The following is a 23,674-nucleotide window of genomic DNA, read 5'->3' on the forward strand; positions in this document are numbered from 1 at the left end:
TTGGCCTTCTTTTTTTTTTTTTTACTTTTTTTTAGGAGAAGAAACATGAGTTTGGCCTAGGTAAATTAAAAACTTAAAATTATGTATGTCCATCTTTTTCACTTTAACATTCGAGTCATGGAGAGGACCAAAAAAACACATATGAGCACAAGACTTGTCACATTATTCACACTATTTTTTTGTTCTTTGAGAATCATAGGACTACCTTGTCATAACTCATAACTTCATGCTTTTCCTTTGTAGTAAACTTGGTGAGTCAATATGTTGAATTCCATGTTATGAAAGAGATTTATTTATTTTTTGAGAATCAAAGAGATTTAACTTCACTATTATATGGAAATCGGGATAGATAGATAGAAACAAATATCCGAATTTATAAAAACCACCTTCAAAATCATCTATGTGACAACATCTATATCTATATGTACATGCTGCACACATACTAAGATTTTATTAACCACCTACACTGGAACTTCCCCCACCCGACATCAACGGCCCAGATTCACTCCTGGATCCAAATGCTGGACACACAAGTAAAACCCCCACAGTACCATCGAACTCTTAACGTCAAATCGAACGCACTAGAACTCGCAGAAGGCACACTCATTGACTTGGGTCTCCTGTCGCCGTCTGATCCACCAAAGTGCGTCGGGCCCCCATTCAAATCCAACCGTCCAAATCAATACGGCTTCTGCAGGAACATGAAGATGTCCTGAAGCGGCGACATCTGATTCCCGCCCTGGAACTGCGCGCCGAAACCATTTCCCATAGTGGCATCCTCGTAATTATACGGAAAATCAAGGGCTCTCTCCCACTCCTTCCACTTGGGCTCGCTCTGCACCTCGCTCGTGAACTCCGGGGACACCACATGCTCCGAGCAGCTCGAGTCCGTGTGCAGCCTCGGCACCGAGTCGGAATTCTCCAAGTACACGTACTCACTCGGGCGCGTGGGCGCCACCGCCGCTGGTGGAGGGAGTGCGCACGCCATCAGATTCTTCGGCTTCACGTCCTCGAACTCCGAGCCGCCGCTGATCGCCTGCTGACTCATCGGCGGCTGTACCTTCCCCGCCGTGCCTTTCTTGTTGTATATGCGGCACAGAACCCAATCGTCCAGCTGTAAAACCACAATTAATAAAAACGATTAGATACTAATCACAATTAATCAGACAAATCCCATCCACAAATTAGATAAATACCAGTCTTATCTATTAATCACGAAAACGATGGAAATGGAATAATTCCCAAATGGGGAAATTAATAATTCTACAATTAACTACGCCAGCTTGCTTCTGTCTCCGTCAGCAAAAAGAAATTATCTATTTTTTCCAAATAGAGAAATTAATCAACCAAATTAACTCATAATTAGGTTAAATTACCCACCGTTCACACCACCGGCCGCCAATTGCCAAATCAATACAACGACAGGTGGGTCCTAACTGCTAAATTAAATTAAATTTTGCAATGGAAAGAAAGTACGATTTGGGACGTAGTGTCATGCGTCATGCATATAGAAACAATTCAAAAATGACGAATATGCCCATAGAATATAGAGGAGATTGATCATTACCCTCAAGCTGTTTTTCTTGCGCGGTGTTCGATCCACGTCGGCGAGGCGATACTCGTGCATGATCCAATTGGTCTTCTCTCCCCTCGGTGCTTTTCCGGCGTAGAACACCAGAGCCTTTTTAATCCCGACCGGTTTTGGAAGCCCAATCGGCTTATCGGCTCCGGTCGCCTTCCAGTACCCGCTCCCGGCCGCCCGGTTCGGCCTTGAACCGTTTGGGTATTTCCGGTCCCTTGGTGAAAAGAAATACCACTCTTTCTCTCCATACAAAGCCAAACCTGAAAATCAAGATTCCAAATCAGATTAATAAGACGATTATCGGAAAATTATAATTGCGAAATCCAAATTGAGAGAATAATTAAAAAAATTACCAGGGAGCTCCCAGGGGTCGTATTTATAGAGATCGATTTCGGCAATTATCGGAACCGAGATTGGTTGGGACAGACATTTGCGGCAGAGGTAGTGCTTCACGAGCTCCTCGTCGGTGGGGTGGAACCGGAAGCCTGGGGGTAACTGTAACTCCGACGACATTTTTTCACCGGCGGTAATCTTGTTTTTACTCTCTCTCTCTCTCTCTCTGTTGGTCGCAGTAACTTTTTGACTCTCTCGCTCTCTGGGCTAAGCAAGTTACTCGGCGCTTGAAACTTAAAACGCAAGGGAGAGCTACGAATATATAGGGGAAGGGAGGGACACGTGGCAGGACGGACCGGTGGGTTCTAGAATACACGTGGGCGATAACGTTTTTCTCTTGGGCGGACCGTAAAGGAAAGGCGTGGGTGCTGACGTCATATAAACACGTGTCGAGCGGTGAAGTGCGGTGCGGTGGTGTCGATATCCTCTTGTGGGCGTGGGATGTAGTCACTGCTTACGCAACATGTTTTGGACGGGCTCGCGAGTCGGTATTGGACCGGGCGCAATTTAAGCGGTCTTAGGGATCCGTCTAGAGTCGGCGGGTCAGGTCAAATATGCTGACATTTTATCTACGGTGGAATCGAGTGTACACGTCAGCGGTGTCTCCTTACACGTGTGGTGGATTTGTCAGCTGCTTAAATGGGACGGGAAAAATAATTGTTTTATGGAAAATGCGGAAAATAACAATGGTGTTTTAGTTGTTTACAAGACAAGATTATTTTGATTCTTAAGGTAATCTGTGGTTTCTATGTTTAGTAACTCGCAATCATGCATATGATGTTACAATCGTATTTGTACGATCTTAATGTATTGATAATTTCAGATGACTAGGTACAATTTATATAAATAAATAAAAAACCAAACGATCACCTAATGTTCAACCAAATTCTTTTATTGATTGATAATTATGATTATGTCCTTGCTATGAGCAATATACTTTGGTGTATCTTTTGCGTTACTTTTTTGCAACGGTATGAAAAAAGTAGCTATATACATGCATCATATTCTATGAAGAAAGATATTTTGGTATATTTTTTGGTTGTCGAGGACGTGAAACTTTAGCTATATACATCATATTCTATGAAGCAAATTCCCACAACAATATTCTAGCCACATAAACATGCGCTCATTATATTTGTAAATCTGATAAGTTTATTTATTTATTTATTTTTAAATAAGATTTTTATCTTATTTTTAACAATAGATAAGCTTTTCATCTTTAAACATAAGAATAAAACTTCTAGCACTCCTTTGATCCATACCACATCGGTCATCGTTGTATAGTGTAGAGTGTAGACACGAAGGTCCGGGACCAGAGAAGGAACAGGGAAGCCTCCAGCAAAATCGACGGTCACTTTATCAGCGATTCCCTCGAAAAGTCTTTGTCCGTTTCGAAACAGACGCACACGAAAACATCAGAAAAGGTTTATAGTTTACGTGGCCGCATCAACCCGACCGGTGGCCGTCGTTAATGGCCATCATTGCGCCAACTCCAAGCTAACCTCCCCTAATAAGCCTCATCCCTTCTCCCCTTCTGTGGATAAGTCCCGTGCCACGTCAGCCCTGACTCAAAAGCTCCAGTAGCGACTAGCGAGCTCTGTCGACGACACGTCGACCACCGGAAAACGACGTCAATATAATACATGGACGTTAGCCCTAATGAGCTGCTGCCACACACCATGCGTTTCTGGGTTCTTATAGTTTTGTTATAGTTTAGTTCTTATTAGTTTTTTTTTTTTTTTTTGTAAAATTTTAGTTCTTATAGTTTTGTTATAGTTTAATATGATCTTATCTCCTTAGTTAAAGTACGATGCTTAATTTGTATAATCCATGGTTTTCTTGTGGTTGGGATAAGACGGAGATTGATGATGAAGACGGGTTTGAGTGGTGGTTGGTCTAACTCCGGTCGACCTTTGTGTGCTTTATCTCTGTTTCCAGATTAGGGTTTTCTTGTTTGAGTGTTATTGCTTTAGGATTGAGTTGCTTACTATATTTACGTGGGTTTCTAATTACATACTGTGTATGCCACTGTTTCGATGGCAAGAGACTCTTCTTGTATTGGTTTTTGTTAGTAGTTGCTAATTGCGATCGACATAAAAGCATATATATGTGTTCGATTTAGACATAGGGTTCCATGAAAGATATTGATATAGACATAGAGAGGTGAGGTGCTAAAGTGTGCATTATTCTACTTGGGCATCATTTTTGCGATGTAGCGCCAGATCGAAGTTACTCATTTTGTTTCATTATGTATGTATCTATCCAACCTAGGTATACCATATGAAAAAGATGGAACATAATTAAACTAAAGTGAAACAACCAAATTATGCAAGAGGGGAATCATTCAGGGAACTTTTGTGAAAGTGAAAATATAAAAAGTTGTAGTTAAAATTCGAAATTGTAATTGCAATCAAATACCTAAAGACTAGAACATAACCTAGCTAGAGTAAAAAGTGATTTTAGCCTGAGTAAAACATGTCAATGTTTCTCTTTATCCTCTTATTTCCCTAATTTGCACGAGCAAATATAAAAGAACAACGCATCAAGGATTAAGTCCACTAAACCAAGACATTAAGGTTGCTTTGCCCAAAGGAGAAACATGTTGCTTTTCAACCTAAATTAAAGTTAGTGGTGTGATCTCCAATCAATCTCCAAATGATCTAATGCTTAGTAAAAAGTTTCCACACTAATCTAAGAGAATCGAAGCATAAACATTTTGTATGGGGTGTGAAACCAGAGGAAGAATGTGGCTTACAAATATAAATATTCCATCACGATCCTAACATTACTATAACAAAGAAACTTTGGTCCTTTGTTACTAAATTCATATGGATTGAGAAATTTGGGGCAGAGTGACCAAATGAAATGAACACGTTTTTAATCGATCAATATATTTTTTTTTTCTAGTCAAAATCTTGACTAGAGCTACCCAAATGACAAAGGGGCCGCACTCGAAAGTCTGCCGCCGATTTGTCCCCATCCTTCATACTCTTCCACACTTCCAAAGGTATAGTCACAAATTTTGTGCAGGGGTTAAGTTAATATCTTTAGCTAGATTAGTATTCAAATCTTTTTGTTATTCGTGGCCGCTGGAAATTGACAACGAGCTCATCTTGTTTTCGCAACTTGAAATTGAGAACTTACAGAAAGAACACTTCTGGGGTAGGCACGACTTGGCTTTCAAGATGTTCCCATCTCAATGTCTGATATTTGTTATGTTTTCACGTACCTAGCTAGAATTCAATCTTAGATCTTATTAGTTGCAAATGTTTTAACACTAGTTATTGTCTCACTTGGACACCATTTTCGTAAAACTAATCTATACTTGTATGAAATAATACGTCAATGCATGCACTAACATTTTATCTGGTGTATTAGATACCTTGAGGCCTCCATAGTTACACTCACTCGAGGCTTGGATGACTTGTTTATTTTACATGGCATTAAGGGTTTGTAAATTTTCAAGTAACTAGTGGAATCTATGTGAAAGATAGATTGTCAATCATTGTTGTTATCATCGATTTAAACACTAATGGTGATTAATATAAATCGTTGATATAGATACATTTTTATTAAACAATGAACTCATACGAATCAGAATTATTATTAATCGGTGATGAACACTAATAAACTATAGATATAACTGTTGAGATATCAATCTCATATCAGAAATATGAGACATTATCTGTGGGTTTATAAGACTTTAGGTCACTCTATCTATTACCAATTGGTTTTATATATGAACCCTAGACTACTTTATTAATAACAAAGACTTCTCATCAGTTTGATGCTTAACGCTCTAAGTTCTACAATATTCGTATTGTATATCAATACAGATACATTAAACTAATTTGGGTTGTCAAATACCCATGATCAAGTTATGGCGGTTTTTTTAGATCTGTTTTGGCATGTTGCCTGGGGACAAGATAAGACCTGCCCAGAGACTACTACTGCGACTTCGAGACTAAGAAACTGAGACCACCAATGGCATGCAGCTGCATTGTGCTTAAGGCGGCGCTTTAGAACTTTCAAACATTGAAATGTTTGATATTATCATTTTCTTTCTCAGACTTTTATTTGTGCCATCGTGTGGTTATTATGATGATTTGATTTTTCCAAAGTTTGTTTATGTTCTTCGTGGACTAGATAAGAAGGCTGCTTTGACAATTTGACATCTAACTTTCCTTGCTCTTCAAGATTTGATGTCTCTTCTTCTTTTAACTTATTCTTAAAGCAAAAACTTGCAGGCTGTAAAATTTGGTGGTTTCTGGGGCTTTGGCTCCTCGTCTATGTTGCATTGTGCTTGCTCTTTTGGAAATTCGTTTCCCTCTGAAATATTTTATCACACACACTTTGTTGTAATCAATTCAAAACAAAAAACAAAAACGCTTGAAATTAAATCAAGGGAAGAAACTCGAGTATGACGAGTCATATTGATTCTATTAGTTTTTTACGTTGTGTTTTGATTAAGTAATTGCAATTTTCACAGAAATTTTAAAGTCATAGGAACTACAATTTCATGAATTTAAATTTCATTGATTGGATTTCATAATGTAGAATTTTAAAACAATAAGAATTAATATTTAGACTAACCTCAGTTGAGAGGATTGATAAATTAATGACGCTTATTTTGTGAGGAATTCAGGTTGGGAATTTAAACTCTCAAATTTCACGGTTATTTTCCCGTGAAAATTGGAAATTCCACGGAAAAGAATCTAAACGGTGGAGAGAGTTCAAAGAAATTGAGAATTCCTCATTTTTAATTAAATTCCCAGAAATTCATTTGCATCCAAACACACCGTTAATGAACCGTCATTGTTGCGAGTGATTACATCTATTTAGAGTGTAATCTTAAAATCCATAGCTCATGAGAGAACAGATTGTATAAGCTTTCCAAGTAGAATTAAAGAACAACAATGTCAGATTAGATTATGCTTGGATTGTAGGTAAAAGTATAAGCTATCAATTTTTTTATTTCTTGCACAGGGTTAATTAAGAACAGACATCTTGTACATATGCATTTACAAGTTTACAATCAGAGGCAATTAACAATGAAATTTATAATCCTAACAGACAGCTATAGAATTTTGGTTTTGGCTGATGACGACGACGACGATGAAACTTCTGTGCTGCAAATCGGGCAACATTTTTTGATCTGAAGCCAGTTGCTGATACACTCCAAATGATAAGAGTGTTCACAAGGCAATGCAGCCAAAGCTTCCCCATCTTCATACTCGTATTGACATACCACACACTTATCAATAACGCTATTCTTGCTCTGATGAACTGGAGATAGTCTGTATGTATGGGGATGCAAACATGTAGAAATTTCATTGCTGGGCAGACCTCTTTTCTCTACCCCTATGAACTCTCCAAGTGCTAACAATTCCTCGTAAGTCAGTTCATCCACATCTAGATCACCAAAATCATCTTCCTCCATTTCTTGGTCACTGCCGCTTCCATTTTCGTCCTCGAGAAGCTCAAAGAAATCAGCATCATCTTGACGATAGAATTCATCAGAGGAAGAAGTATCATCATCGACATCATGAATTTGATCATCATCATCTTCTTCTTCGCTTTCGCTTTCAATTGTTTCAAGCATCCTGTACGCCTGCTCTTGTTCGTGCACAGTCATGGCTAGGATGAAATCCGAGCTGACTTGGTTGAGCTCGGAGATAGGGATTAAGCTCCGGGGATCTGATTGCTTGGTCTCTTCTTCTCCCTCCATCGAAAACTATGATGATCAATCAGTTGCAGCAGCGGCACAGTGCCTATAACACAATTCGTTTCAAGTATATGAGGGAAATATGGAGGTATTATTTTATCAGGTTTCTTTAGAGAAGAGGTAAACTTCCATGGCAAGCAATGGGAAACCATTTATCCTGGATTTCAGTATTCCAAGATTCTTAGTTCAAAGTCTTGTTCAAATGAAAATAATCTCCCATAAGTTATTACCTCTTAATTCTTATTCCAAGATTCAAGTCCTAGACTAAGACTTGTGCCCTACACAATTGCCTATCCTCTAGGCAAAGGCAATCCCATGCATGTCAATTCATCATCCAAAGTTTGTTCATATAACTCACTATGAGATTAACACATAAATCAGGTCGTCAAAATATATTCTACTCCTATAACATTATTGAACTATCATAGCAGAGAAGCACTGTTAGACTGCGTAAAATGGTTTTTGCGAAATTGTACTCATGGAACTCTTTGATATCTTCTCGGGTTCATTTGTGCAAAAAGCAGGCTTGGTGCAAAAGAAAAGCCAGGCTTCTTATTGGTGAGTCTGTCCTATACTGCGTAAATCATAGAGACCTGTAAACAACTAAATGAGCACAACGACCTACGGCAATAAACCATCTAGATCCAGATCTAAGTTTTTCCTTAATAGAAGGGATTACATACTCCTTGGACAGTTGGAACCAGAAACTGCGGAAAAGAATTGAGGAACAATGACAGTAGATCCCAGTGGTCAAGAATATGGACCAGGTGACACAAATTGTATCAGAGGAGCAAATATATCTGGATAAATGTGCATTCTCATTAAGAAACATTTAAGAATTAAGACCATACTGATTGTTTAAATTTAAAAGCACATCTGAATTACTTCCCAACAATTTCTCCAGTGAAAATCTAATATGATCAAATTACATAGTTTAGTCAACAGAGAACATAGAGCTTTGAATCACCACAAGAGCTTATAGCTGCCCACTGAAGTCCAAGACACAAACATGAGAAGGCAAGGATTCGATACATCCATGCAGCATCAATCCATTCGTCCCTTCAAGATCCTCTCCTTCACCTCGGTTGGTGTCCTGCAATAGTGACTTTACATATTAGACAGCAGCAAAACCTCTCATATACAAGGAGATTGAAAGATTGAGATGAAATATACTGGAAGTTTAGAAGGTGGAAAAGAAATAATTTAGAATGGATTAAAGTCAGTCTTCCCTAGAAATTGATTCCTGGTATAAAAAGGAAGAAAAAGTGTGAACCAATGTTCAATTACATCACCAATAAGTGCAGCTATTGTCAAGTTTTAGTCCCTTCTCTTTTGTAGGCAAATTTGCAGCAGTGTTAACAATAGGCATTGCTAAAAGATGGCCTAAGAATACACAGCGATACTGCTTCTTAATAGCACTAAACATATTAAGTGAACATTCTTCCTGCCAAAGTTATGGCATTGACAAATTGTTTCCTAATATTGTACTAAACTGAAACAGGCATATCTAATTTGCTTTCTTTAGCAGCTAATAAGATCAAAAAATTTGAATTTGTTACACTTTGTATAGCAATTACTTAAATGAAAAGTAAGGGGTATGATGAAGCTTACACAACGTAGATATGGCCACCCCATCCACTCAAACAGTCTCGATCCACTGATGATAGAAGTGCTTGAGAAACAGTCTCAAATAATTCCTCTGGTTCCTGAATGACAATTTACAAAATACAATGTATTATAAATCATTCTGCTGTTGGTTACCACTGCTCAATTGTAGTTCACTATATGATTTCCTGCCAATTAGAGCAGCTCTCACAAAATAAAGCCCTATCAAATCCTCAGAACCTTTATTACAGTTTCTCTCCAAAAGCTTTTTTCTATGATCTAGCACAACAGTGCCTTCACAAGATAGAAAGAAAAGGCACATAAAGGTACATATCCTCTAGCTTGTTTTATCAGTCAATTGTATATCCCCAATCTGTACCCACTCCTGGAATTCCCATTCATGTTAACCATTAATTAATATCGGCATTGAGACATTTCAGAGTAGCCAACTTCTTGACAGTTACTTGTATTGAACTAAATGATGGTCTATAGTATCTAACACCAAAAACATCTGACTAAATAGAAAAACACAAGCAGTTCAAATAACAAATCTTGATTGGTTGAGAACAGAAACAAACCATGTCAGGCTTGAACATCGCCTCACAAGCACCATATAGGGACTCTGATGCAGTGCCGGCAACAACAAAATCCTTTGCCAGTTCCCTGAATACACATAGCACAAATGGCATCACTATAGGAAGCAACTTAACACATGTAAGCATATACACTATTTTAAAGTCCTAGCTTTTAGGAAATTCTAACATTATGAGAAATTCAGAACACCAAACCCGAAAACCAACTTACTTGGCTCCAATTGAATCCATAGTACAGATGAATGGCTTGTCTCCATCTCCTAATCCAGCAATCACAGGCTGAATGAAGTATGGTCCAAACCTAAACCACAAAAACGAAAACACAATTAGAATTCATATGCCATTTACATTCAGTAGAAACCTAAGCTGAAACACACAGTACCAATCAAATTGCTCACGCATACACATAACACCCAATCAAATTGATCCAAATTACACACCTTTTCTCGTACAAAATAGCGGAGACGAGGCTAGCGAAAGTCTCAGGCTTCATATCCCTCTCTTCCCTCAGCTGATACAGCTTGTGCTTAAACATAAGCCTCTGAAACCTTCACCAAAATCACCCAACCAAAAACAATTACACCAAATCCAAATCAAACACTCTCAAAAACCCTAACCCTAGGAGCCGAACACTTACAGGGTCTGAGCATCGGTGGCGAGGCCGGAGAGGCCGAGAAACAGCCGGTCGCTGACTCTGTAAATCTTCTTGAAGTCGGTGGCGATTGTCTGGAGCTGAACTCCGAGGCGGCGATCGGAGGCGATGGCGAAGCAGTTCTTCCCCACCATTGCGATTATAGCGCCTCCATTATACTCGAAGATCTGTGAGCAAAATCAAAATTGGAATTAAAAATCAAATCTTGCTGCGATTTTGGGGAACCCTAGGCGTCGGAGAGCGTAATACACGCGCGTACTTACCGACATCGGAGATTAGACTCTGCTGGGAAATTTGGTTTCAGTGAGACTGGAGAAGGAGGGTTTTGTGTGAAATTGCGAATGGTTTTTGCAGAAGAAGAAAACTATTAAGTATTTTAATTTCTTCTTCGTTACTCCAGCTCAAATTCCAATATGTATTCAAAAAAAAAAAACACAAACAGATTGGGCCATATGTTTTGGGATGCTTTAGGGCTTGGGCCAGGTCCATTAAACCAGATGTTGTTGCAGTATATGTAGTTCCTTACTTAACCTATGATTTTTTTTGTTGGCAAAGGTTTCAAGTTTTCAACTATTTTCATTGGAGATAGTTAATCCTAAATGAATGTTTTCTACGATAGTTTTAGTTTCATCTGCATTGTATTTCTTAAGTTCTTAACTAAATATATTGTAGACGCATAAAATTTAATGAGAATAATAATCATTAAATTGTGTGGACGACGCATGGCCCGACAAATTGCATACGTGACTCATGAATTGGCAAAGTTGAAAAGTCGTCGGAATTGACACGTGGCGACGTGTGAATGGTCGGTCGACAACAAAATTATCAATCCCGACTAAAATCAAATATTAAATGTCAATCGATAATCAGATATCAATTAAATTAAATCGATTATCAAATAGGAAGTCGGACATTTAATCAAATTGGACCTTATCGGTCATAATTAAATCGATTAATTAAGACTGATTGATTTAATTATGGTAATTGAATCAATTAATCAAAAATGATTGATTTAATTATATCATTAAGGAAATACAATTAAAGTGGTGAAGTGGTGACTTCAATGCATTCCATTTACGGAGGAACATCACCACTATAAATACCCCCTCTCATATCAAGAGGAGGACTTCCGGAGAAGAGAGAAAAATTACTCCCGAGAGCTCAGAAGTCTCCTAAAACTTTTGAAGAATCATCAAGCTGCCAAATAACTGATTATTCATCAACCTCAAGCCTAGAAGTTGTCAAATCCAGAAGAGTCACCAAGCTACCAAATAGCCGACATCTTCACCAACTACAAGACGAAGAGAAACTACCACGTGACACTGTTCGTGGCCTAAAACCGATCAACATCAAGCCTCAACGACCCTTGATCAACTTTCGTCTCCAAGTCTTCAACAAATCAAAACTTCTACCGAATTCTTGAACAAGCTCGTGGAGAATCAACAATCACCAAACACACGTGTCGATTCATCCGCTATCAAGCCAAAGAACGTTCACCACGTGACACCTCTAGTGGCCCAAATTCGACTAAGATCAAGCCTCTACGGCCCTTGGTCAACTTTCTTCTACAAATCGTCAAAACAATAAGAAGAACAAACTACAATTATTCGATTCAAGATCAAGTCTTCGTCACCCTTGGATCAAATCAACGTCTGAGATCGAATCAAAGGAAATTCTTGTTAAAAGAATACCCCACAGAGATTGTAACCCATAAATTCATCAATACAAATATTTTACTTTGTACAAGTGTTTTTCTGTTATTCATTACATAAATTTTCTTGTTTACATATATTGCTAAAACTGATGTTTCGTTGGCTATGCTTTCGACCTTTCAGCAAATGAACATATTGTTTTCCAATATAAAACTTGGAAGATACCTTACCTAAGATATTGTAAACAAGAAAATTCCTATAATGAATAACACAAACACACGTGTACAAAGTAAAATATTTGTATTGATGAATTTATGGGTTACAATCTCTATGGGGTATTCTTTTAACAAGAATTTTTTTTGATTCGATCTCCGACGTTGATTTGATCCAAGGGTGACGAAGACTTGATCTTGAATCGAATAATTGTAGTTTGTTCTTCTTATCGTTTTGACGATTTGTAAAAGAAAGTTGACCAAGGGCCATAGAGGCTTGATCTTGGTCGAATTTGGGTCACTAGAGGTGTCACGTGGTGAACGTTCTTTGGCTTGATAGCGGATGAATCGACACGTGTGTTTGGTGATTGTTGATTCTCCACGAGCTTGTTCAAGAATTTGGTAAAAGTTTTGATTTGTTGAAGACTTGGAGACGAAAGTTGATCAAGGGCCGTTGAGGCTTGATGTTGATCGGTTTTAGGCCACGAGCAGTGTCACGTGGTAGTTGCTCTTCGTCTTGTAGTTGGTGAAGATGTCGGCTATTTGGCAGCTTGGTGACTCTTTGGGATTTGACAACTTCTAGGCTTGAGGTTGATGAAGAATCTGTTATTTGGCAGCTTGATGATTCTTCAAGAGTTTAGGGAGACTTCTGAGCTCTTGAGAGTAATTTTTCTCTCTTCTCCGGAAGTCCTCCTCTTGATATGAGATGGGGTATTTATAGTGGCGATGTTCCTCCGTAAATGGAATGCATTGAAGTCACCACTTTAATTGTATTTCCTTAATGATATAATTAAATCAATCATTTTTGATTAATTGATTCAATTACCATAATTAAATCAATCAGTCTTAATTAATCAATTTAATTATGACCGATAAGGTATTTCACCAATTTGATTAAATGTCCGACTTCCTATTCGATAATCAATTTAATTTAATTGATATCTGATTATTGATTGACATTTAATATTTGATTTTAGTCGGGATTGATAATTTTGTTGTCGACCGACCATTCACACATCGCCACGTGTCAATTCCGAAGATTTTTCAACTTTGCCAACTCATGAGCCACGTATGTAATTTATCGAGCCCATGCATCGTCCACATAATTTAATGATTATTATTCTCATTAAATTTTATGCATCTACATATATATGCACAGAGTTTCATAAAACATGCACATATACAATTTTGAGAGCCAAACTTTGTAGTTAATGTCATTGCTAGTATAGACATGTCGATCTTCTACCCTCTATGTATAGAATCGTGAAATCATCTCTTACTAACGCCTTGACAGATGAACTATACACTAAGCTACAGATGAATCATTCATCCCATTTCTTGATATTTCTAACTCAAATTCTAGCCTCAACAATGACGGACACTTTCTCTTTGTTGTATCTTTCTAATAAACTCGATCGATCTTGTGCGCCCTTATGAACTCTCATCCAACAACATGTTACACATCCCACGCTATATTCAACTTTTGCTGCCTATCCGTGACAAGCATCTTCTAGATATAACAGACTCACAAGTTGCATATACATACAGCCGTTTTGGTGACATGCCGTTCTCTTTGAAGTTAGGTTTGAATAGATCATCACATTTCATTTATATTCATCATATTGACAATTATAGGTCGATGTCTAACAAACAGAAACATCACTCAGCATGAAACCCGAGCCGTGATTCTTATTTTAGTGAAATATATGCAAATATATAAACAAGCACAACATGCATGCATGGCTGGTCGACTCTGCAGCATTACTGGGCGGTTTTATAAGCAGAAATTGGTGGATTTGTGCATATTCATATATACAAGTCAAAACACACAGTTCAATTGCATGCTTGAGATTGGATAATATATTAAGCAAGGACTGGTAAATCTGCTTCATGGTTTTGTGCCTTAAAACAAGAAGCAACTCCGTCTACGTCTATTCATGTTTGGTTTTAATAACCCAGTTTTCAGGGCAATAGATGTCCTATTTTGCAGTAGATAGGCTTACGATAACTCTTGTTTACAAACGTAACAAAATCATATGATCGTCACTTAATTTGTATAGAGTAATGCTAGATGAACCACATTTTGATAAACCACCTAGAACCTACCTTAGGTGCCAGCTGATGTGGCATAACCATGTCATCAACCAAAATTTCTAGTTTTTTGAATATCTATTTTACTTAAATATGAAAATTCTTTTTATTTTTTACTTTCTTGAATTTATCAAATCTTTTAAATCCTACTTTTTTGCTTCTTGATCTTATGTGCGCGACGATTTCATCCATTGACGTTGTTCTCCTCCCATCCCTTCTCACTTCCTTGGTTCCTCCCGATCAATTTATCATCGACACCATCTCAATCTTACTTCGTTTTCCTCGCAAGCGTCGTTCACAAAAATTCTGTCATGCATTTTTGAGTTTGAAATCACAAATATCATATTTGGAATTAGGGTTTAGGGGGAGGAATTTGATTTATAATTGATGCATGCCGTCATTCAAAAATCTTTCATGTCCATTCCATGCTTACTTCTTGATATTATCTATTGATAAGAGAGATGTTCAATTGAAGAGGAGGTGATAGCTACGGTTAAGACTTGAGTGGTTGAGGTTTGAGAGAATAGAGGAGAAGAAGAGATCGAGGGAGAAATGAACGTCTGGTGAAGACATTAAGATCGTAAAGCAAAATAATAGGATTCAAAAGATTGTTGGAGTTGAAATGGCTTTGTGCTCTTTAATTCAGTTGTACAAAGCTGAATTTCCTGAAAAAAATAAATTGTTCCTCCATTGAGTCTACTGTCTACCTCCAATCAAGATGGATTTTGATTTTAGGGTTTTTGATGTTATAATGCCCTTGGTCAGAGTTCCCCAATATCAAATGAATGTTTGATTAGATTCAAGTAAGAATGATATATATACAATTAACCCCAGTTGCAGCAAATATGGATATTGGGAAGGATGCAGTTGTGGCTCATAGAGATCTTTCCGTAGACATTGTCCTTCATACTATGCATTTCCTCTTATTTTAATTTTATATGATCTTTAAGATTGATTCAAGAAAATAAAAAGAATTTCATTTTTTTTTTGATGCTAATAAGAAAGAATTTTCATATTTAAGTAAGATAGATATTTAAGAAACAAGAAATTTTGTTTGATGACTTGGTTATGCCACATCAGTTGTCACCGTCACCTAAGGTGGGCTCTTGGTGGTTCACCAAAAGGTGAAGAAATGTGGTTTATCTAGCATTACTACTCATTTGTATACAAATAAATAACGTGGATTCTACACGTAATTTGCCATATTATTATTACTATTTAGAATTTAGTTAAGTATAGTATCTACTTAAAAGTTCACGACAAGCTAGCCAGGTTACATTAGGATTGTTTCTCGCTTGTATATATGAGATTTTGATCTTTATCAGTATTCTTTGATGGGATAAGTTCCAAATGTTGGCCTCTTTCAAATGGGAAACTATCTAAAGTAATTAACTAACTAAATGCAAAAGATTCACTATTTCGGATACACAATCAGATATCAATATGCAAAGGGATCCTCTATGCAAAGATAGGATGTTTTATTTTATTTTTATTTTTAATAGAAAGGAATAATATTTTATTGATACGAATCAAAGAGATACATCATGTTGGATGCAAAGATAGGAACAACTGGTTTTTTTGGTGAAAATGAAACTGATTTATTGAAATATTGATTAAGGTTTTAATTGCAAAATTTGAGGACAATTAATAAATACCATTACCATATTTGCTGCCTGTTACAAACCATACGAAATTTCCTTATACATGGAATTATGGAGACTCAGACAGAGACAAATTAAGCACGCACAAACCACTTCATATATATATATAAGTAGGAATAACGGAGCTGTTGTAGTAGTTCATAAGCTGTGGAGCTGTTCAAGAGTCCAGGCCCTCTGTTTCCTCAGACCGACCCAGTTTTCTATTCTCTTCTCTACCGTTTGTTTGAAGTGTGTTATATTCATCAATCAAACAGTGTTTTTTTTCAGAGCAACAACTCCTCCTCGGAGTTCGACACCTAATTTGAGGACACTCAGGACAGAACTCTGTGAACAAAGTGTGTCAGGTAACTCATGAAGATGGTGTGGTTTATTCTGTGTGGATTTGCATTGTTGTTTATGAACCCGGGAACCTCTCTCGCCGGCGTCAACAACAACGTCATGTACGATGGCCGGTCTCTGATAATCGACGGTCAGCATAAGATTCTCTTCTCCGGTTCCATTCATTACCCCAGAAGCACTCCTCAGGTTATTACATGCATTCTTCTCTATCTTCTTCTTCTTCTTCTTCTTCTTCTTCACTGGTTTAATTTGGTCTTTCATTGATATTTCTTCAATGAATCCACGTTTCTTTACGTTTCGAATTCTGCGTTTTACTTTGTTTGACTGGTTAATTGATTTACATAATTAGTTTTCTCACTGGAAAGGAAGATACATTAATCGTTATTTCCTGATTGTCTGTCCTAATTCACCTACCTAATAAGAATAAACATTCACACATGGAAAGCTACTACTGCATGATTCACTAATTTGTGGAAATTGTAGGCGCAAACTGGGGGATATGTTTAATTTCATAAATCAAATTTATGTTACGTACGTTGCAGTTTATATATTTTTTGTTGATTAGGAAGATTATTTACACTCTATAAATTAGGAAATAGTAGACCTCGTACATAAAAAAGATTTTGAATAGGTTTGAAGTGGGGGATATTTTCGACTGCATTTATCATATTTGTCTAAATGTGTTTGTAGATTATGATTTTTTGTTTGTTTTGAATTATGACATCTTTGTTGTTACTTTTGTAACTACCTGAAAGAAGCATGAGATGTGCTACGTACCCAATCATGCAAATCCAGTCCTTCACGAAATTGATCAAGCAATTCGACCATGGATTTTCATACCACCTTTTCTCTATTCTTGTTTAGTTTGTGACTTTGTGTATAGTTTGTTTGGTTAACAAACCCCTTTGCCTTGTGCGAGAAGATAAGATGATAAGGCAAGACATGCAAACAACAAACTGAAGTGACATACAGACAAACAATTTTATTTGATCTTTTTTCTTCGAGCACCACAAATTCAATAAGTTTTATGTGAAAACTCAAATTTTTATATATGGATGTAAATTTTCATGTAATTTCAGATGTGGCCATCTCTGATAGCCAAAGCCAAAGAAGGGGGAATAGATGTGATACAAACATACGTGTTTTGGAACCTTCATGAACCCCAGAAAGGACAGGTCGGAATTTTATTTCATTCCCTCTTTGCTCAGTTTATCTAATCATATGCTAAATGGCGAGAGTAATAATGCCCAAAATTTGTCAACTTCTGGGTAACATGTATTTGTTTCTGGCAGTTTGTTTTCAATGGAAGAAGTGACATAGTTGCTTTTATGAAGGAAGTGCACAGACAAGGCCTATATGTGTGCCTTAGGATTGGACCCTTCATTGAGAGTGAATGGACTTATGGGTAAAAAATAGTTCCGATCACCAAGTTTCATGTTTTGTTTTGTCTTGTCAGATTGATAGTGTAATATAACATTAGTTGCTTTCCGAGTTAATGTAATGGAGTTGTTGGTGCAGTGGTTTTCCGGTTTGGTTAAGGAACATTCCGGGCATCGTCTTCCGGTCTGATAATGAACCGTACAAGGTATCAGCTTCTTTGTTAAGGGATTCACCTCTTTGTTATATCCACAGTGATGCAATTCATCAGTGGAAGTAAGGACTAGAAGTATGCTACAGTAGCTAACAGCTAGAGTTACCATTTTGTTAATGACAGGCTGAAATGCAGAGGTTTACAGCAAAAATAGTAGACCTGATGAAATCAAATGAACTGTATGCTTCACAAGGTGGACCGATTATATTGTCACAGGTTTAAACAGAAACTTCAAACTTGAAAACTCATAACGTTTGCATAAGAGTTTTCAGATGTTAGGCCTCTCTTCTCATTTCTAATCTGTGTGTAGATTGAGAACGAGTACAAAAATGTCGAATCGGCCTTTCATGAAAGGGGACCTCCTTATGTTCTGTGGGCTGCATCCATGGCGGAAGGCTTTCAAACTGGTGTGCCCTGGGTTATGTGCAAGCAAGACGATGCTCCCGGCGCTGTGGTTAGTAGCCTCAAGCCTATCAAACTTGCTAATTGTCTAGTTGTTGTTTGCTTAATAGTCTAACATGTTATATACATTGATCTATATCTAAATTTGGTGTTGTTTTGATTCTGCAGATCAATGCATGTAATGGAATGAAGTGTGGAGAAACCTTTGCTGGCCCAAATGCCCCTAACAAGCCAGCAATTTGGACAGAGGACTGGACAAGCCAGTATGTCTTTCCTGTCTTTATGATCTGACTATATATCTAGAGTTTCATTTTCCGAACTTTTTAGAATGAGGTGGCTAAGACAATATATTGTTCCGAAGTAATCCCTACATCTGCTTTTGTACTTTTGTTTTGAAGATACCAAGTATATGGGGATGAACCATACCTCAGAAGAGCTGAAGATATTGCCTATCATGTTGCACTCTTTATTGCAAAGAATAAAGGAAGCTATGTAAACTACTACATGGTATGTTTATCAAAATAAAATTCAATTGAATCCAGGATACAACATGATGTTTGACTTGCGCTTATATCTGATCTAGTATCATGGAGGAACCAATTTCGGAAGAACAGCCTCTGAGTTTGTGACTACCAGTTATTATGATGAAGCTCCTCTTGATGAGTATGGTAAGATTTTTCTTAACTTCTTTTTCCTTGGCAGTTGGCACATACTCATGACATTAATTTTATAGATTTTGAACTGTCTATATACCTGATGATGAGTTCTGCAGGTATGCCAAATGAACCAAAATATAGTCATCTCAAGGAATTGCATGCCGCAGTGAAGTTGTCCATCAGTCCTCTACTTGCTGGAGAGCAAACCGTTGTCAATTTGGGTCAATCTCAAACTGTAAGAGCATTGATGAGAATTTCTAAGCATATTCTTTGCCAGTGATTAGTTTCTTGAAGAAAAATGACCAATCTCGTTTTTATTATTTTTTTATTTTTATTAGGCGTATGTCTACAAAGTTAAATCTGGAGAGTGTGCTGCTTTCCTGGTGAACAATGGCTCTAAAGATGCTATTGTCCAATTTCAGAACTCTCCTTATCAATTGTATCCAAAGTCGATTAGTATCTTACCAGACTGTAAAAGCGTAGCTTTTAACACTGGAAAGGTAATTAGTCCTCACCATTATCATGCCATTTCATTTGCAATCAAATACTTAACTATAGGTTATTCAAATGGCTTGTGCAACAGGTAAGCGCACAACATGCTACAAGATCATGGACACCAACTCAAAAGTTTGATTCACATCAGAATTGGCAAGAGTACAATGAACCCATTCCCACTTATGACAACACCTCTCTACGGCAAAACATAATAGTAGACCAAATGAGAACTACAAATGATCTTTCTGATTATCTGTGGTACACTTTCAGGTAAACCTAAACTAGAATGAGGATCAAGAAGGCTGAAAACTGATCAACCATGTCATTTACTAATACCCTTACAACTGTTTTGTAAATGCAGCTTTCAGCATGACTCTCCTAATCCAGAATCCACATTAAACGTGCAAACACACGGACATGTCTTGCATTCATTCGTAAATGGAGTACTTGTAGGTAAAGTTTGCATCTCAGTATCTGAACGATTCTTATACCATCAAACCTTCACTTCTTATTTGGAATGCTTTGCTATATCGTTTAGGATCTGGACATGGAGTGCACAGGAATGCAGGTTTTGCCTTGGAGAGTAAGGTTAATCTGAATAAGGGGATAAACCATGTCTCCCTACTAAGTGCAATGGTTGGACTGCCGGTATTTTTCTATCCTAATCCTTGTTTCCCCTCCTTTTTTTTTTTTTCCTCTTCAAATGCAATCATAGCAAAAATAAAACCACACATATTTGAAAGTCAGTTATATTTTCTGGTTTGTGATCATTGTCTGCATGCAAATTGAAGCCGAATTGAAATTTTATGTGAAGGACAATGGAGCATATCTAGAGCGTAGAGATTATGGATTACATAGTGTGAAGATTGACGGTAAAGATTTCAGCACATATGCATGGGGATATCAGGTGATTTTAAGGATTTGGTGCATGTTTCTTTCATATGTAAAGTTCAACTGTTTACTGCTTACCCTTCAAAATTCTCTTCTTAGATTTACTTCATATTTTATGAAGGTTGGGTTGTCTGGCGAGAACTTACAAATCTATACAGACACAAGTAAAGTTCAGTGGCATAGATTAAGCTCTACAAAACATCCCATGACATGGTATAAGGTAAGGAGGAAGGTCCATGGAAATGCTATGTTTTCCTTTAATTTGTAACAAGCTAATCAAAATCTATGTATAGCTCTTCTCCATTGTCTGGCTTCCACCATATATAACCTCTTAAATTTATGGTCAATTGGCAGACTTTATTTGATGCACCAGCAGGAAATGACCCTGTTGCATTAAATCTTGGTTCCATGGGAAAAGGTGAAGTTTGGATCAATGGTCAAAGCATTGGTCGATACTGGGTCTCCTTCCACACCCCGAAAGGGACTCCTTCACAGACATGGTATCTACTATGTAGACTATGAAGTTCATCATGAATCTTGATCTTTTGTGTGACAGTTTGGTATGTCATGTTGCTAATTAGACTGTTAACCGGTTACCTATACCCTTTGTATTTTAGGTATCATGTTCCTCGATCTTTTCTGAAGCCTACTGGCAACTTGTTAGTTCTCATTGAAGAAGAAACTGGCGTCGACCCGGTTAAGATATCTCTGGACAGAATTTCAGTAGCGAAAGTGTGTGCGCTTGTGTCTGAAACACATTTACACCCAGTGAGCACATGGATGTATCAGAGGACTAGTGGGAACCTGAACAACACAAGACAGAACCCCGGCAGAAAGCCAACAGCGAAACTCAGGTGTCCTCCAAATAGCTACATTTCCAAAATCTTATATGCAAGCTATGGCAATCCTTCCGGTGATTGTAAAACTTATGCCGCCGGAAGCTGCCATTCAGAGGACTCTACAGCAGTTGTACAGAAGGTGAGCATTTGTGCATTTACCATAGTGAGATTGAAATTATGTGTTGTGAACTTCTGATAATGTTGTAATATTTTCAGGCTTGCCTGGGCAAGAGGAGATGCTCGGTCTCGGTATCAAGTGAGAAGTTTGGTGATCCATGCCCAAGAATCAGCAAAACGTTGTTGGTTGATGCGCAATGTGCATGATGATACTAGTGGAGTAGTTTTGGATCACCTATGTCCTAGAGGAACAGAAGAAGCGATTACATAGTTCAGTGATATAGTGTATTAAGTATAGACCAGCTTTGAGCTATCATTTATCTTCAAATCATAGTTTACAATAAACTTTTGATGGTTCATAAGCTTGTCAATAAACTTTAAAAACTGAATGAACTATTTAAGCGCTATGCCATACATAAAATCTGCGCAAACATACAGTTGATTCAAATGGAAACTCTTAAATAAATGAGATACAATAACAAGCCTCAACAGCAATCTAGCCCACATCAACATAGGAAAATAGACATATACAAGTTCACATGAAGCTCGATCATCACAGTCGTGGGGAAACGTGGTTTTGATTCATTTTAGATACTACTGTGAAGATTGTAAGGTGTTACAATTACCAAGTTAATTGTGCATTTTGAAAGCTTTGCAAGTAAGCTCTGGTTAATTTGGAACCCTTTATGCTTGATGTAGCTTCTTATATCTCTGAATGTTGACAACAGTGGTTCTGTTTCATATCATCATTCTTCAACATGTTCCTCTCTCTTTCTTCAATGCGTATTCAAGCGTATCCGATACAGATACAGACTCAAAACGACGTATCTAGGTTTTAAAGACTGTTTCTATTCATTCAATTTTCTAAATATGTTAAGTTTTACATGGAAGGAATGTTTTGAAAGAAAAAGGGGAATGTATCATTCTAAATATTTTTCTTAAATATGGAGATGCAAATTCGTTTTAATTTGTGCATTAACTACGCATTTTAATCTTTGTGATTAGAGAATTAATGCAAAGTCAAATAATTATAAATCGAAAATTCTTATTGTGATTCTACACTCACTATAAATTTGTGTTCGGTTGATCCCTCTATTACACCAAACACCAAGAAAAGCACACTATCTGGTTTCTATATCATTTGTTCATTTCTAATGGCAGCTTTAAAGTTAATCTGTATCACCATCCTTTGTGGTCTCATTGTGGGAGGTGATCTTTTACTTATACGTAGTTTTCCCCATTCTTACTTTCTAGTAGAGTTCTTATATATTTTGCATTTGGTTCTTAGTCTTGTGCTTTTACTTTTTGTTATGCAGGTGATTGTCAACCTTGCACTGAGAAGAATCTGGTTATTTCACAGTCACCAACAGGAAAGTTGGTTCAAAATAAGCCCGAATGGAGCCTAACGATCACCAACAACTGCATATGTACTCAAATGAGTGTTAAACTAAGCTGCGATGGCTTTCAATCTGTCGAAAAGATTGATTCTTCAGTCTTGAGCAAATCTGGCAGCGTGTGTCTCGTCAAGGGTGGCCAACCTATCTATGGGAATAGCAAGTTCAGTTTTACCTATGCATCGGCCACTTCGTTTCCTTTCAAACCACTCTCGTCTCAAGTTGCTTGTTCTTAGAAGTAGTTGTGCAAGCTAGAGCTCCATGTTCTAAAGATTTTAGAGCTTGTATTGTTTCACGGAAACTTGATACAGTTCCATCTACTTTTGATTACTTCAATAAATAATAAAACAAAAATTTTGCATCGACGGATTGACAATACTAGTATCGTAATTATACTGAAGAGAAAAGAAAGTGTTGCATCAATGGATTTGCACCTGTACATTTCCCTATTTTAGCGAGCAATGATAACTATGAATCCCATGGGATCAAACATGGGGATGTTACATACATCCTGTTACCCGAGCCAATCCAAATGTCGAATCACTGTCAACTTTGAGAAGAGTCGGTAAACTAAGCGACTGGAGATTATGAACAATGACACAAGGTATAAAATAAACTTGGAGATGTCGTTAAATTACAATGAATTTTGGATGGTTAAAGGAGTTGAAGTATTGTTTTGAGAAAGAATAACTAAAGAGCAAGGCTGCGGAAACATAAACGTACCTAGCTTCAATAGCATATGAATACAAATAATCTTGAGCAATACCCACAAGAATATGACTAC

At 37.3% G+C, this 23,674-nt stretch overlaps 4 protein-coding genes across 4 annotated transcripts; 1 reads left to right on the forward strand and 3 right to left on the reverse strand.

The window, feature by feature from the left end:
• Positions 1–302: 302 nt before the first annotated feature.
• On the reverse strand, positions 303–2,207 carry LOC101312592 (NAC domain-containing protein 2-like). The gene is made up of 3 exons (XM_004290842.1): positions 1,936–2,207; positions 1,568–1,842; positions 303–1,114 (listed from the first exon to the last, which is right to left on the reverse strand). Exons 1-3 carry the CDS (start codon positions 2,093–2,095, stop codon positions 680–682), a joined length of 870 nt encoding a protein of 289 aa, XP_004290890.1. The 5' UTR covers positions 2,096–2,207; the 3' UTR covers positions 303–679.
• A 4,716-nt stretch (positions 2,208–6,923) lies between these two features.
• On the reverse strand, positions 6,924–7,822 carry LOC101313173. Its single transcript, XM_004290844.1, has one exon. It carries the CDS (start codon positions 7,701–7,703, stop codon positions 7,053–7,055), a length of 651 nt encoding a protein of 216 aa, XP_004290892.1. The 5' UTR covers positions 7,704–7,822; the 3' UTR covers positions 6,924–7,052.
• Positions 7,823–8,484: 662 nt separating this feature from the next.
• Positions 8,485–10,978, reverse strand: LOC101312884 (proteasome subunit beta type-3-A-like). The gene is made up of 7 exons (XM_004290843.1): positions 10,814–10,978; positions 10,536–10,717; positions 10,339–10,446; positions 10,110–10,199; positions 9,884–9,968; positions 9,312–9,406; positions 8,485–8,793 (listed from the first exon to the last, which is right to left on the reverse strand). Exons 1-7 carry the CDS (start codon positions 10,817–10,819, stop codon positions 8,745–8,747), a joined length of 615 nt encoding a protein of 204 aa, XP_004290891.1. The 5' UTR covers positions 10,820–10,978; the 3' UTR covers positions 8,485–8,744.
• A 5,545-nt stretch (positions 10,979–16,523) lies between these two features.
• Positions 16,524–22,141, forward strand: LOC101305725 (beta-galactosidase 16-like). The gene is made up of 19 exons (XM_004292664.1): positions 16,524–16,691; positions 17,585–17,680; positions 17,798–17,910; positions 18,024–18,090; positions 18,220–18,312; positions 18,407–18,550; positions 18,667–18,761; positions 18,897–19,005; positions 19,082–19,166; positions 19,271–19,389; positions 19,493–19,654; positions 19,738–19,919; positions 20,011–20,102; positions 20,188–20,297; positions 20,464–20,556; positions 20,662–20,760; positions 20,895–21,040; positions 21,158–21,518; positions 21,596–22,141. The coding sequence occupies exons 1-19, from the start codon at positions 16,524–16,526 to the stop codon at positions 21,701–21,703; spliced, it is 2,442 nt and encodes an 813-aa protein (XP_004292712.1). The 3' UTR covers positions 21,704–22,141.
• The last annotated feature ends 1,533 nt before the right edge of the window (positions 22,142–23,674 follow it).

Source organism: Fragaria vesca, linkage group LG2 (genome assembly GCF_000184155.1).
Source record: "Fragaria vesca subsp. vesca linkage group LG2, FraVesHawaii_1.0, whole genome shotgun sequence".
NCBI classification, from domain to species: Eukaryota; Viridiplantae; Streptophyta; class Magnoliopsida; order Rosales; family Rosaceae; genus Fragaria; species Fragaria vesca.

Coding starts and splice junctions, on each gene's coding strand:
- LOC101312592 (XM_004290842.1), bottom strand. CDS start 2,095: ATGTCGTCGGAGTTACAGTTACCCCCAGGCTTCCGGTTCCACCCCACC. Junction 1,843..1,935: donor CGACCCCTGGGAGCTCCCTG/GTAATTTTTTTA, acceptor CTTGATTTTCAG/GTTTGGCTTTGTATGGAGAG. Junction 1,115..1,567: donor GCAAGAAAAACAGCTTGAGG/GTAATGATCAAT, acceptor GTGGTTTTACAG/CTGGACGATTGGGTTCTGTG.
- LOC101313173 (XM_004290844.1), bottom strand. CDS start 7,703: ATGGAGGGAGAAGAAGAGACCAAGCAATCAGATCCCCGGAGCTTAATC.
- LOC101312884 (XM_004290843.1), bottom strand. Junction 10,447..10,535: donor GCCACCGATGCTCAGACCCT/GTAAGTGTTCGG, acceptor ATTTTGGTGAAG/GTTTCAGAGGCTTATGTTTA. Junction 9,407..9,883: donor CGATGTTCAAGCCTGACATG/GTTTGTTTCTGT, acceptor ATTGTCATTCAG/GAACCAGAGGAATTATTTGA.
- LOC101305725 (XM_004292664.1), top strand. CDS start 16,524: ATGGTGTGGTTTATTCTGTGTGGATTTGCATTGTTGTTTATGAACCCG. Junction 18,313..18,406: donor GACCGATTATATTGTCACAG/GTTTAAACAGAA, acceptor ATCTGTGTGTAG/ATTGAGAACGAGTACAAAAA. Junction 19,655..19,737: donor TAGCTTTTAACACTGGAAAG/GTAATTAGTCCT, acceptor CTTGTGCAACAG/GTAAGCGCACAACATGCTAC.